The following is a 15,209-nucleotide window of genomic DNA, read 5'->3' as shown; positions in this document are numbered from 1 at the left end:
GATGTTTTCATTATCACACATAAAGGTTTCATAGTCCATCGCCTCACTCATCTAGACATACTCTAACCTTATCAACAAATGTTATTTGCTAGACCACACTCCCACTTAATTCATGTTCTATTATATCAAATATTTCATTACAAGCACTAATAAGGCTTTTAATGGCTACACTCACCCAACAATCTTCCCTCGCTTTTTCTTTTTCCAAATAGTTCCATTTAGAAATTTACAGCCAAACATGCACAAAAATATATATATCAAGATAACATATAATTCAAATATATTAATAGATTGACAATGTCTTTATTCATATTAAAAAAAAGAGAAAAAGTTTATATAAAGCCGAGGCTCTAAATAATCAAATTAGAGTCTACCTCAAAAATTTCACTAGAAGAGGTTGTTTTGATACTCAAATATCCTCAAATTGATCATCTCAACATCGACATGCATGGATATAAGAAAAAAATGAATCATAAGTTTTGAAAATAGTGTATCTTGTAACTCATTTTTGAATGGTCAATTTTCAAGATTTCCAAGTTTTCATAGATTTGCTCGATCTACACTATTTTTGAAGTTTTAAATTTTATAATTAAAGTTGAAAATATATTTTAAGGCTGTCATAAAGATTTTAAATATTGAAACCACATTCCACAACGCTATTTGAAGGTGCGCTTTACTTTGATTGTTTAGACCGCACCCTTTAAAAAATTTGATTGTTCATGCTCTATGTCAACCTGAAATTTTAGATCAACAAATTTTCCAAAAGCAGGTTTTTCAACCCGAGGGAGTAGATAAACAATCGCTCCCGCGTGAGCATAGTATACGTGCTCCTCTCTCTCTCATTCTCATGACTCTACTACCTCCCACGTATCCGTGGTAATCGTTTTCGGAAACATGTTTATACTCCCGTGTTCCAAAATCTGGCCTTACGCCATCGGACTTTAGGGCTACTTCCCCTCTGCAACCTAAAACCCGTAGAGCCAACAAAAACAAGAAGAAAACGGTAGAAACATTCATTTTACAGAGCTTTCATGGCTGTCTCCCCGTCTTCCCCCTCAATGGCGGGAGTAAAACCAGACCCTCAACCTGAATCACAAATCCCTCCTCTCTCAACAAATCCAGATCCCCTTCTTCCTACCCCTTCTTCCTCTTCTTCAATATCTGCAACTACCCCATTATTTCAGCAAAACCCTAACCCGAGCTCAACTCCAAACCCTAGCCCTATCCATTCTTCGATTCAGGCCGTTACCCCATCTCCTGCGGCCTCCGGTTCTCTTCCTGCTGTTTCTCCTTCTCCGCCTGTTCCTCCTGCTCCATCATTTCGCCCTATGACCCCTCAATTCTCGCCTATCAGGCCTCCTGGTATCTTCGCCATGACCGGTACCCCTCAGTTTCAGGCAAACCCTATGCCATTTGTGCAGGCACCTAACGGCTTTATGCCTATGCATGTTCCTGTTCCTGGTTCTTCGGCCCCAGCCATGGCTTCTGCAGGTGGGTTTTTCACTCTATCCATGTGGGTTAATGGGTCTCTGCTGCTTTCTTCTTCTAGTTTATTTGTTGCTTGTTTTTTCTCAAATGGAATTGCAGAGAGTCCATCTTTCTTGTGGTTTGGGATTTTGTTTTGATATGCCCGATCAATACTTGGATCACCGTGAGAATTCTTCGGCTTTGGGTTTTTGATTTCTGGTATGAGCTTGTTTTTGGATAGCCATTATTTATTTATTGTTTGTTGCAAATGTCAGCATAAATGATACAAAAAATTAGTAGTTTTGGTAATGGTTAGACTGATTTTGGTGGATTTGTTGAATAGTTCATGCTTGACGTTTGATTTCGTGGCGTGCCCAAGTTGTAAAAACTCTCTGCTTTTGAAAGAAAAATGAATTAGATTTCTAGGTTATTGTGTTGGAATGGAAACCGGTGTTTACTCGAAAGGAGTATGGTTACTGTGGATGTTTTCTCCTACAGTGTCTTCACTGGTTATGGTGAGAGCTCGGCTGCCTCCTTGTTGCGGTTCGTTTAGAAAAAAGTGCCCACTTCATCCTCTCTATGTATTGGTATGCTTGAATTTTTCGTAATTTGTGAGTATACATGCACATGAATATGATATGCAAGCTTACTTGTCAAATAAAAAAGAAAACATGTTGCTGATTTCTTCAATATTTCAAATTTTCAATTGAGAACTTCTCTAGAGTAGGGGTTGCTGCCCTTAGATTCGAATTCGTTCGACTAGTTAGTTCGTTATGATGGGGGAGGTTTAAGTATTCAAGTTGTGACATGGTTCCTTCAAGTAGGTCGATCTTCTGTAAGTTTTAAGATTGTTTTCACATTCATGGAATCTCAACTGAAGGCCATGCTAAGCAAAGTGAGTTTAGTTCTAGACTTTCAGTTTGTGCTTTGTGATATTTTGTTCTCCTTTTGTTTCATGCTTAATTTTCTTATATCCTTATGGCTTAAACATAAGGTGCCATTCAAAGTGTAGATTTTCTAATGTCATCACCTAAGATGAGATATTGGGTGTCTCTTGAATGCCATGTGTCACATAATAGCACTTGGTGTTCTGAAGCTTGATTTCAGAAGATGACTAAGGTAAGACGGGCTTATTCTACTATGATTCATGGTAGATGTTATTTTTGTTCTCTTAATTTGTGTTTTGTCTCTCTTCAGCATATCACAATTGTAATACCTTTTTAGGTTTTCTCTAATACATCTATACCCTTTTCTTGTGGCGTAAGTGGCAATGAATTGGAGAATCAAAGAGGTTATGTTATTTCCATCAATTTATTATTCAAACTTCACTTGTTGTTTGGAAGTCGATTGTCAATTGGCAGGGGAAATTTTGGCCCTTTGATTTTCTATGATCTGGTCTAACAAGCTTCCATAGCCATTGTGCCCATTTATGCAGGCATTCCTCGTTATCCTACTCCATTCGTGACTATGATTCGGCCTGGTTTCCCTCCACGCCCACCCACTGCAATGGGTGCTATGCCACCTCTTTCACGGCCCCCTATGCCAGGGATACGTGTTGTCCCTCCTATTATGAGCCCTCCAGTTAGGCCTGCCGTTCCGATTATACCCATGATGGAGAAGCCACAAACAACAGTTTATGTGGGCAAGATAGCGACCACTGTGGAAAACGACTTTTTACTCTCACTTCTTCGTGTAGGTAGCTTGACCTAGCTCGTTTATTTTTCTTTTTGGAACAGCTTGTACTATTTTCTATTTCAAGGTCGTCTATTTATCTTTTTGTTCATTGTTTTGATTCTTTGATTTATTGTATATAACATTATGTTTGTTTGCATCATAGCTTTGTGGGCCAGTCAAGAGTTGGAAACGTGCTCAAGATCCGTCCAATGGGGCTCCAAAGGGTTTTGGATTTTGCGAGTTTGAGTCTGCTGAAGGGGTGCTTCGTGCGCTGCGTCTGTTGAGTAAATTTAATGTCGACGGTCAAGAACTAGTGGTATGCTTTCTCTTTTAGTCTCTTTTTTTTTATGTTTTTTGTTCTCTTTGAAGAATTATTGGAAGTCAAATGTTACCATGGATTATGTTGTCAGTATTTTGGGGTAGCAGTCTATGCAGATTTGTAAGAAATGAGATTTTCAATTAAGTAGTGCAGCCGGTTCCTGGGCTTGGTACCAATGCATTTAATGACTGATTGACTTATCTATAATCATTGAGTTGCCTATTGTGTGTTTTCTATGTGCCAATAAATTATCATAAAGCATTGCATTCTAATATTAAGAAATATTCTCTTATATATTTCTGTATCTTGAAATTTGCAACTTATAGAATGATTGCGTTTTGCAAGAGGAAGAATTCCTATTGAGTTCATAGGCCATTAATTTCTTTCTACTTGACATTTTCTTGCAAGCTTTGTGGTTCTACTTAATTGTTTGGATCAATTTCCTTGTATTATCCATCAAAATAAAAAGTCTAACTAGATGATATTGATGTTGGTTTGGAAATTCCAATTGAGCTTTGAACTTTGCATGTCATGTTGTCCATGTGGTGATGCGGGTATGATAAGTTAGGGTACTTTCCATTATTTTATAGTCTATGTGTTCCTTAAAAACAAAGTAAACCGGCACTCTGTGTACTTTGTTTTGCTCTTTCCTCAACTTTGGGAAGCAAATGAGAATCATATGCCTACTATTATTAATTGTTATCTATTATATATGTGTTTTAACCAGTGTAGGAAAAATCGAGCCGGAATGGTTTACTGGACATGGGCCTAGGAGCCGTTCAACCGGCCTAACCGGTAAAGTGTCCGGTCCAACCATTCTAACCGGGCAAGTCTAGGGCGATCAAAAAAGTGTTTAAAAACATACAAAAAAACTCAAATAAAATATGAAAAGTATATTTAAAAAATTAAACAAAGTACTTCCAAATGAATTTGAAAATTAATGAAAAAATGGATTTTAAAGAATCGATTTGTGCCCAGGGGTATTTTTCAAAAAAGATGGGAAAATGTAAAAATAAGTATTAATGGCCAAAAAAATTTCCAATCTTTGTCATAATGATGAAAAACATTAAAAAATGCATTACAAACAAAATCCCTTATTTTTTCGGATTTTATATCATTTTTTTAAAAAATACCTACTCAATCACAAAAACTGGTCGAAATAAAAAACGACCGAAACTGGAACCGGCTTGTTCCGATCTAATCGGGTAGTTATTGGTTAGACCGCCCGTTTTTTCCTTCCATGGTTTTAACCAACCTTTCAATGGTTAGCAAAGTATAACACATTTTTGGTTTTGTTAAGATTTTTTTTTTTAATGAACTACTGGTATGCTATCAAATGATATTTTTAGTTACAAATTTAATGCCAGTATACGCAAAACTGGGCGATCTAACCACTAACCGCCCGTTTAGATTGGAATCGGCTAGCCGCCAGTTCCGGTTTTGGGTGGTTTTGGTTATCAATCGGTGTTTTAAACTCTAAATAGAATACTACGTGAAATTTCTTTCAGATGTATCAGAATGTTCTACTGGTTAGCTTGGGCATTTAAATTGTATCTTAATCATGGTTCGAATATCATGCTAGCTTATAACTTCAATGTTTTTTGTTTAAGACTTCATTTGGTTGGAGTTCTAAAAAATGCCTGTTCGCAAGAATCGAACTAGAAACTCTTTATAAAGTGTTCCTTTAGCATGATGCGCACTAACTAGTATGCTATTTACTACTTTCTTGACAAAAGAAGGGCCCATATTATGTATAACTTAGTTTTATCTTCATTTTCTTTTAAAAAAAATGAGTTGGACCCTAGCGAGTTACTCGGACTCGCCCGAGTAACTCGGCTTGGCCAGCTCCCGATAACCTTGGCCGAGTCAATATTTTTAACACTGTTTTAATATTATTTACATTATGGTAAAGATTAAAAATTGTTTTGGTCATTAATACCCACTGTCATATTTTCCCATCTTTTTCAGAAAATTTTAAAAATACCCCTAGGCACAAATCGATTCGTTAAAATCCATGTTTTTCATTAATTTGAAACTTCATTTGAGTGTGTTTTGTTTTAATCATTCTTTATATGCTTTTCATATTTTAGTAAATTTTTTTTATATCTTTTTTATTTTTTTCAACACTTTTTTGACCGCCTAGGACTTGCCCGGTTAGAGTGGTTGAATAGGCCGGTTTACCAGTTTGGCCGGTTAAACCGCTTTCGGGCCCATGTTCTATTAAGGTTCGATTTTGTGAACACTGTTTAATGCTACCAAAGATGTTGCCATCGTGTTAGATGTGAAATGTATTGGAGAAATATATGGGCCAATGTGTAGTGAGGTGTATATTTATACTTGAGAAGTGTGAGATGTTTTGTAGATCATTATCATCATCATCCGAGCCTTGTCGCCCACTATTTAAGGAGATTTTTTGTAGATAAAGTAGAAATATTAAAATCTATGCAGAGTGAGAAAATCAGTAATGGCAGTAAAGTGAGTAAAGAATAAGATGTGAGAAACAGAAAAAAAGGAAAGTTACGTATTAAGGAAGAGTTGTATTTTGCTATCATGTTATTTCATTTTGCAGCCATTTGTTATGTACAAGACTTCTTTTTCTATACTCTTGGGAAAAAAGGCTTGAGCATAAAGTTGTAAGCAGTTATGCGGGTTTTAGATTTTTCTAGTGATTCAAAATGCATTTTTTATTGAAATGTTTTTTTACTTTTGAATAATAAAGGAAAAAACTAATGTAGTACTTGTCCAGTCTGTAGACCTATTTTTTCATCTACATGCTCCGCCTACTAGAGCACTTCTCATGCACGAAATTGTGAGTGTATAACTAGAAATATTAAATCTTTGTATGCCCAAAATTGTTTTCTGTCAGGAAGTTCCCACACCAGCACATAGTTTATGCTACCCATCCTATGACAGCTTGATTCACTTATCTACACTTGCGTTGAATAAATTGCATGTTGAATCTAAGACTTTTATGTACACCTAATATGTCTGGTAACCGTCATTTTGAGATACCTTTCTTTAAATTGCAGTCTGATAGATCTAGATCATTCCTCCCATCACAAGGAGGGGCACCAAGTGCATGAGCTTCTCATGGAGAACTAGACTTGCAGATAGTCATTGAAACCTTTAACGAGTTAAGCAACATAATGTTATAGATCTTTGGGAATGAGTCATCAACTTAAAATCACGAGCGCATTGCTGTAGCATGGTAGTCAAATGTTGCAGGTTGCTTTTAACGTATCTATGAGATTATGTCTTCCCTTGGGATACAAAATTTTGCTCGTGGAAGGCATGTCGTCCTTACATTTATGCGCGTTGTCATCCAGGAAACTACAATACTTAAATTTAGATGATGTTCCGAAGCAACATACCCTCTGCCTTGCAACTTCATGATATTTCTTGAAATTTAAATAAAAACCATGAACTTTCTTGGAATTTCTTCATGCACTGAACTGCAATGTCTATGGGATCCTCATTGAATTAATTAACTTGACTTAAAACACCTGGTATCTCTGGTGCATTAGCATAGAAAAATACTTCCCAAGTTTCCTATAATTCTTGTTTCTTTAGTTGCCTTATGTCTTTAGATCAGAGCTTATGATTGAGTTCTTGTGGGCTATCAATTTATCTTGCATTTAACCTGTCAAAAAAATAAAAATAAAAAACAACAATGAAAATCATCCTATCTTGTACTAGGGGGACAGAAACTAGCAGGTACAGTTAAAATAGTTTATGGTATGAGGAAAGTTTGCATGTTTTATGCTTCAATGCCAAGACAGTATCTTTAGTTGCTCCACACTTTAAATGTGAATGAGTCTCTTAAGAAATAAATTAAAAAAGGTATCTTTTCACCATCTCCATTATCCTGGTGGTGTTTTCTTATTGGAGAAAAAGAAGGTCAACAATTAAGGTAGCATGAAGTCCCATGTTCTTAACCCCATTTACTCCACTTATCTAACCCCTCTGCAACGGTATTTACTTCCCTAGGAGTCAAAGATGCAAAATTCTGAAAATCTACCCTTCCCTAAGAGCTAGTGATATCTGTTTGGTCATTTAGTGACAGTCAAAGAATCGACCTCAATTATCCTCTTTGTATTTTAGTTAACACCTGAGATAGAATGATATACATTTAATTTCACTCATTATAGACAAATGCTGTTTTATATAATGTTGAAAATGAAAATGGCAATAGAAACATTCATGAATGAGCGAGGGAGAGGAGGTAGTGGAAGTGTAAGGACAAGAAACAATAAACAAAGGTGTCAGGATGCAAGAGAAGAATTGAGGGAGGGGACCGTTGAGGGGAGAAGAGGGATGGAGATGGGATGCTGGGGAACATGAGTCTGAGGTTGCCGCATGGTTTTGGGAATGACTCGTTAATCAATAAAAAAAAGGTTGTCCCCCCCACCCCCCCCAAAAAAAAAAAACAACCAATCATCTTGTTCCATTGGCCTTTGGATTGGTTTCATAAAGGGTGCATCAGAAAGAAATTAACCCTCGTCTGTCAATAAAGGAAAAGAGGGAATTGACCCTGTGTCTGCCTTTAACAGCCATATTTCCTTCCATGATATCTACCAGCCTCCACAGATATGGAGAAGTGTCTCTGGCCCTCTATCATCAAGGGCCCACTAATTCGTTAATCTTTTGCATGCCTTTTTTAGGTAGCTTTGGTCCATGTGGCATCTTCATGCCAAGAGATCGTGCATAATACTTTAGAATCTTTGATATGCGTTTTGTATGATGCCTCCAAAGCTTGTAAGGCCTTGGTTTTCGTCGGCCAGCTCCATTGAATTAAGTGTTACATGCCCCGTGGGGATGGCAACTAATTTACGTTATTGTGGTCTCATGCTCTAGCTGAGTACTATTCAATTCTAATAACCTTGTCGGTCCCGAACTCACACCATTACCGTGCTTTAATATTTCCAGGAGATACCAATCTTTTGAATAACCATAATCAAGAATAGGGATGCCTTCTACAGTCTTTAGAAAACTATGATATCTGTTTACTATTTGAAAAAGTGACTAGTGTATCAAACAATAAGGTGAGCTTTCATGAGAATTCCAATCTAATTTTTCATACCAATGGGAATTTTTAGTCGAGCATCCTATACTTCTCTAGAGTTATTCAATTTGCACAGAGTGGACTATGTGGCAAGCAAATGATTGAGAAAAATTTCTGTAAACTTTTGATGAGGTGGCTACAATTTACCTTACTTAGATCATGTGTTTCCCATTTCCATTTTAACTAATTGCATCATAGTGCATGTTTTCCTGTATCCCGGTGCTGAACTGGTGTGTTGAGATAAAATGTTTCAGGTTTGACTTAGTGAGAATTTACACTGGTAGGCATTTCTAATATTGATGAAAGGGTGCCATCCATCAGTATTTTGTTGTTTTTATCATTTTACCTTCCTGTGATTGTTCATGTGATTAATTGGTTGGTTTTCGACAATCTAATGGTGTCATTTTATATGCAATGTAACATTGAAAATAGTTGTATGGATACAAATACACATGAAGGATACCTAAAATGCAAATTGTAATCTGACACTGTGGAACAACTAATAATCGAGGAATATCCAGATAAGCTCTTGATTGAGTTGGTATGATCTCCAACTCTATAGATATTGCAGTCAGTGTTTAAAAATTTGGCCAATGGTCCCCTAGGCAGGCAGGCACAGCTATGATGGGCACCTATGTGGGCCAAGACACCCACGTAGTGCCATCCCCTTAAAAAACTTAAAAAAAAGATTAAAAAAATAAGGCATAAGCCCCCTTTTAAAAAAATGTTAAAATTATTAGAAAAAGTAGGTAAGCCTCTTTATCAGAAGAAAGTAAAAAATGTGAAAAAGGCAGAAGATGATGTAGAAGGCAGGTTCAAGAGAGAGAACAGTCTTGAGAACAAAAACACTAACTGCCATTGATGTTGAAGAGAGCCACTCCTCTCCTTTGCCCCTTCTCTTTTTCCTCTCTTCCATAAACAAGAGCAGGGTGTTGCAAAAACAGCAGGAGAATAGAGAGAGACAGTAAGAAAAACCATAATTGCCATTAAGATTTTAGAAATCGTCTCTCTCTCTTCCCCCCCCCCCCCCGCCCACCCCCACCCCCACCACCACCCCCACCCGGTCCTTTATTTTCTCTCTTGCCTGGCACCTTGAGACTGAAAATGTAACGTATGACTGACTATAAAATATTCCAAAGGTACCCTATTTTTGCTGGTGAAATTTCTAGTAGTACATTTCCATCTTCTCTTCACACTATTCTAATTTCCACTTTAGGGCCGCCTAGGTTTCTAGGCGGCAGCCCAGCCTCCTAAGTGGTAGGACCCTTGGCTGCCTGGGCAGCTGCATCCAACTTTTTAAACACTGATTGTAGTTGCTAATTGTATCCTAGTTACTTATATGTGTTACTAGTGTCTGTATGTGGAAATCTAATGAGTTTCTGACATTCTTTATTAACTGGTAGCTGGCAAGGGTTTTTAACATGGATGACGGAATTGCCATATAGATGGTACTTAGCTAGTTTTACCATCCCATGAAATGTTGCGTATGATTAATTATAGCTATTCTCCAATTAATTGGTTCCAATTTCTACACAATACAGTGTTAAACATAATAATCTGAGTGAAATGCACATTTAGAAACCAATAATATGCAGTTCACAAACTCAATAAATATTCATACCATATCTTATCCTCTATAAGCTTTGAAACGCCCCTCTGTGTCTTTCAAACACACTTGTCGTGAGGCTTGCCTCATCCAAAGTGGGGCAGCAAGCCGAATTTTGTCTTTAGTCATTCAGCTGTCTTAGCATTGTTTATTCGTGGCTTTTTTCTGTTTGCTTGTAAGAGCACCCGAAATGTGTGGCACAAGTATTTGATGTCATGTACACTTTGAATTGCTATACTTAATCCGAAGTGTCAATTTCTTCAAAAAGATAAGCTTTGAAATTCATCATGGTGATGAAATCAGCTGATACATTGAACTTGTCTAATGTATGCATCATATATGTACCTTATAAGAAAAAGAAAATGTAACTTTATTCATTGGCCATTTTGCATAGTACTTGAATTTTAGTAAATCATCACTTGTTAGGTGGGATGGCAGTTTTTTGAAATTGAGGCTTTCACAAAGAGTTTAAATGATGATTGTATTGACTGTGATGTGGTGTACCAACATGGTGGACAGTGGATACTGCTTTCTTTCGCTCTGTGTCTGTGCGGGTGTTTTATGTGTGTGTGTGTGTGTATTTGCTGACCAGAATTTACAAGTCTTAAACCTTAAAATATTTTTCCTCTGTCGACATGAACTGCTGATTAAAAGCCAAAAGAATTTTGCATGTTAAACTCTGACTTTGGTCTGTTGGCAGCTAAATGTGAATCAGGCGACTAGGGATTATCTCGAACGTTACGTCGAGAAGAAAATTGAGAGGGAGAAACAAACGAAGGAAGCTGGAAATGGAAATGCTGCAAAAGAGGAAGAGACTGCGCCTGGTGTTGAGAAGAACGATGAGCAGAAAACTTTGTCGGAAGAGCTAAACAAGGAAACTGATGAATCAAATGACAAAGCTAATAAGCAAGACACTGCCAACTTTGGTATTGTGACAGATGAGGATCGTGAAGGTGACAAGGATGCTCTCGAGAAGCTCGCAAATATGATGGAGGAGAGGTCCAAGACCAGACCCCTCCCCCCTCCACCCATTCCAGCTCCTGGAGATCCTTCTGGCAAGTCAAATTCCGAAGTGCCCACGAGGTCCCGGGATGGGGATTCTGATGTAGATATTGTGAAAAGTGGTGAGTTCTCTGAAAATTGAAAGGAAAAATTCCTTTTCTGGTGTACCCTTTGGTAAATATTATTTTCTTTAATAACTTTTTCTACCTATCAAAAAGAAAATTCTTTCGGCTTGATGACTCGAATATTCATATTTCAGGATGGTTTATCCTGGGTTGCATTAACTCTATGTTTAACATCATATTCGAGCAGAAAATCATTCGAATCTTTAACTTTGAAATGTTTCTTCATTTGGTTGTCAGTTGAGTTTGAAAGATTGGTTATGGTAGAAATATAATTATGTTTGGGTTTTCAACTATATATGAAAACTTAAAGCTTGAAGGAAATTGGGCATTTGAAGTTCTACTGGGAATTTAATCTAATGGGTTTTCTGAACTTTAGAAAGGAAAAGTTGCTGAAATTTGGGTTTTCAACTATTTTTGAAATGGGGGCTGAATTTGTCTTCCGAATCCAAACATAATTATAGGGAAAGCAAGCAAAAAGTTATATTTCAGATTTCGGGCAAAATCTGGTGGAAACTTACTCAGCTGAAGTTTACTGGAAATTTACCCTATTCATTTTTTGTTATTTTTATTTTTTTGCATGGCTTGTGATGTGTGTATAGTTGCTTCTGATGCAGATATGGCTGAAGACAAGAATGATGATGAGACAACTAGTGAAAACAAAACCCATGACCATGAAAGGCCTGAGACAAGCTCGTCAGATCGGGGTAGAAGGCATGATAGGGGCAGGGAGAGGGACAGGGAGCAGGACCTCAAGAGAGAAAAGGAGCGAGAATTGGAGAGGTATGAGAGGGAGAGGGAAAGGGAGAGGTTAAGAAGAGAGAGGGAGAGGGAGCAGAGGATCCGTGAGGCTGAGCGTATTTATAAGGAGCGAGTGAAGGAGTGGGAGTCTCGAGAGAGAGAGAAAGAATATCAACGGCTGCATGAGAAGGAGAGAGAAAAGGAAAGGGAGCGAGAGCGTCGAAGAGAAATTAAGGATCAAGAAGAAGAGAGTGATGAGGATGATACAAGGAAGCGGAGGCATAGGAGCAGTGTTTATGAGGAGAAACGTAAAAAGAGGCAGCGAGAAAGAGACGACGATATGGCCGATAGATTGAGAGAAGAGGAGGAGATTGCAGAAGCAAAAAGGAGAGCTTTAGAAGAGCAGGATAAGACAGAGGAACCTGTCTTAGTCAATGGTAGTGAGAATCTGCAGAAGCCTGTGGAAGAAAACAACATCAAGGTCAGAGGAAATTCTGCTGAGCCTGCTGAAGAGAACAGCTTGGGGGATGAAAATCGCACGGGTATGTAGTCTATGCTTCAATCTTTATACGTTTTTCTTATTCTTAAACTTGGTATTTTCCTCCTTTTTTTTTTTTTTTTTTTGAGAAGTGTAACTCTTTAAGCAAATAAAAACTTATTTGAATTAGAGTGTTAGTTTATACTATAAATATGTGTGTGAGCAGTTCATTGCAAAATAAGAGATGCACTATTTAACATTTCACGTATTTCTTCCCCCCTCCCCCCCATAATTTCAAGAAGCCCTCAAAGGACATGCCATAATGGATTGATAATGAATTAGAAACTTTTGGAGGGGTAGTGTTATAAGTTTTCCTCACCTTCAAAGCAGTAGTACTTTCTAGAAAACTGCCTCTTTGAGGTATTTCTGAATATCAATATCTCACTCTAAACACCCTATAAGATATTACGATTCTCTAACATCATACTATCCTTGAGCAACTTACCATGCTATTGGTATTTTCAGTACTGATATCTTAAGTAGTCAATCCTTTGAGTATTGGTGGTTTCTATCCAAACTCTGTGTTTTGATAAGCATAGATCAAAACGACCCATTAGAGATTCTCAAGAGAGCTAAATTATCAATGATCTTTGAACAAATTTCCTCGTGAATATTTCATGAGAATGAAATATATATATTTTTTGGTGACTAACTTTTTTCAATTATAATTATTGTCTTAAACTATTTTTTGTTTCCTAGGGGATGTGGCTCCGAGGAACGGAAATGTAAGTTTCTCCGGTGATGAACCGATTGTGGATTCCTCTAGTGCTTCAGATACAAGGCAGAATAGCATTGCTCCTACTCGAAAACTAGGGTTTGGGCTCATGGGTTCTGGTAAAAGGACGTTCGTTCCTTCTGTTTTCCATGAGGATGATGATGAGGAAACCCATAAGGAGAAGAAGATGAGGCCTTTAGTGCCCATTGACTACTCTACTGAGGAATTGGAGGCTGGTCAAGCATCAATGACATCAGGGCCATCCCCAAATTTGGCAGCCGCTGCTGAATTTGCTAAGAAAATCTCTAATGTAACCCCAAAAGAAGAGAGAGTAGACTATGAGAAGGACAGGACTCGACGTTCCAGTGATAGGTCAGGTCAGAGAGACAGGGAGCGAAATGAAGATGAGAGTAAGGAGAGGTCGCGTGACCGGGAAAATGGTCTTGACAAGCCGAAGCCAATTGAAAACCAGAAGCTATTGGATGCGAAGCAATTGATAGATATGATCCCTAAGACTAAAGAGGAGCTGTTCTCTTACGACATCAACTGGGAGGTTTATGACAAGGTGAGACTGCAGGTCTCTTTTATGCATGTCTGCTTGCATGTTTTTGTGTGTTAAAAAAAGGGGGGGGGGGGGGGGGTTGGTTATATGACATTGCACGTGTGTGTGTGTGAGAGAGAGAGAGAGATTGTATATGGTTATATACATGGTGGTGGTGCTTTTTCGTTTGTAATGTTTTATGTGCTGGTGTAATGTGCTGCAGGTCTCTTTTATGCATGTCTGCTTGCATGTTTTTGTGTGTTAAAAAAAGGGGGGGGGGGGGGGGGGTTATATGACATTGCACGTGTGTGTGTGTGTGAGAGAGAGAGAGAGAGATTGTATATGGTTATATACATGGTGGTGGTGCTTTTTCGTTTGTAATGTTTTATGTGCTGGTGTAATGTGTTATGTGATGGTGTAGCACGAGCTGCATCACAGAATGAGGCCATGGATCTCAAAGAAGATCACCGAGTTTCTTGGGGAAGAAGAAGCCACTTTGGTAGACTTTATTGTTTCAAGTACCAGGGACCACGTGAAGGCATCCCAAATGCTGGAGCTGCTTCAAGCCATCTTGGATGATGAGGCTGAGATGTTTGTACTAAAGATGTGGAGAATGCTCATATTTGAAATCAAGAAGGTTGAAACTGGCCTCTCCATGAAGACAAAGGCCTGAATTAGATACGAATATATGTTCCTTACCCAGCCTAACTCCATTGAGAAAGCCAAGACACCTTACCTGTAATTTCTTGCCACAAAATGAGGTAAACCAAGAAAAGCCTATGGCGAAAGTGTTCCTTGAATCAACAGTATGCTTTGGGGAAGGCTTCTCTTTTTTCTTTCCCCACTTTCCTTGTAAATTTAGATGCAAGAGAACCTCTTCCCTCTTGGTCTATCTTGCAGCACCAGCACATATGATGGAGAAGAAGTGAGGTGACTGGTCTACTCGAGTCTCGGAACAAAATGTATGTTTTGGAATTTTGAGTTATCCTACGAATGAGCAAAACATCAATAAGTACCTTCCTATTTTACAGTTGTGATAATGGAAATTGTAATTCATTTTGTTTTAATTGGATCCATGGTTTTTGTTTGGTGATTTGTTTGTTTTGTTTCGACAAATGTGATTTTGTATGGTAATAAGAATTAGATTACTGCAAGTTGTGCTCAGAGGCTTCATGCACGTAAGAGCCATCTCTATCTGCACTAGGCGGATGTCCTGTCCTTGAAGCCCAAAAAGGTCAAATGTTCAGTTTTGAAGATGGTTCTTGAACCATAAAGCCCAAAAAGGTCAAATGTTCAGTTTTGATGATGGTTCTTGGTTCTTGAAAAATAAGTATCCCTTTTGGAAATGATCATAGATGCGGGAATCTCGCTTTGATGATCCAAGAGCTAGAGCAGCATGCATGGAACTCGCTCCTTCCATTG

At 38.0% G+C, this 15,209-nt stretch overlaps 1 protein-coding gene across 9 annotated transcripts; it reads left to right on the top strand.

The window, feature by feature from the left end:
* The first annotated feature begins 928 nt into the window (after positions 1-928).
* Positions 929-14,854, top strand: LOC18434085 (splicing factor PWI domain-containing protein / RNA recognition motif (RRM)-containing protein). Of its 9 annotated transcripts, none has more exons than XM_088849561.1 (9): positions 929-1,491; positions 1,588-1,686; positions 1,966-2,054; positions 2,903-3,159; positions 3,305-3,457; positions 10,829-11,252; positions 11,855-12,535; positions 13,231-13,811; positions 14,209-14,854. In XM_088849561.1, exons 4-9 carry the CDS (start codon positions 2,935-2,937, stop codon positions 14,458-14,460), a joined length of 2,316 nt encoding a protein of 771 aa, XP_088705687.1. In that variant the 5' UTR covers positions 929-1,491; positions 1,588-1,686; positions 1,966-2,054; positions 2,903-2,934; the 3' UTR covers positions 14,461-14,854. The 9 variants fall into 9 exon arrangements, with proteins under 9 accessions (XP_088705687.1, XP_088705689.1, XP_020522646.1 ...); XM_088849563.1 differs by having other exon boundaries at positions 1,966-2,758; positions 11,870-12,535; XM_020666987.2 differs by having other exon boundaries at positions 1,966-2,758.
* Positions 14,855-15,209: the final 355 nt, after the last annotated feature.

The sequence above is a fragment of the Amborella trichopoda genome, chromosome 10 (genome assembly GCF_054954075.1).
Source record: "Amborella trichopoda isolate Santa Cruz 75 chromosome 10, AtrichopodaSantaCruz75HAP2 v2.0, whole genome shotgun sequence".
NCBI classification, from domain to species: domain Eukaryota; kingdom Viridiplantae; phylum Streptophyta; class Magnoliopsida; order Amborellales; family Amborellaceae; genus Amborella; species Amborella trichopoda.
Note: the sequence above shows the minus strand (reverse complement) of the source record. Positions and strands in the feature narration are given on the sequence as shown.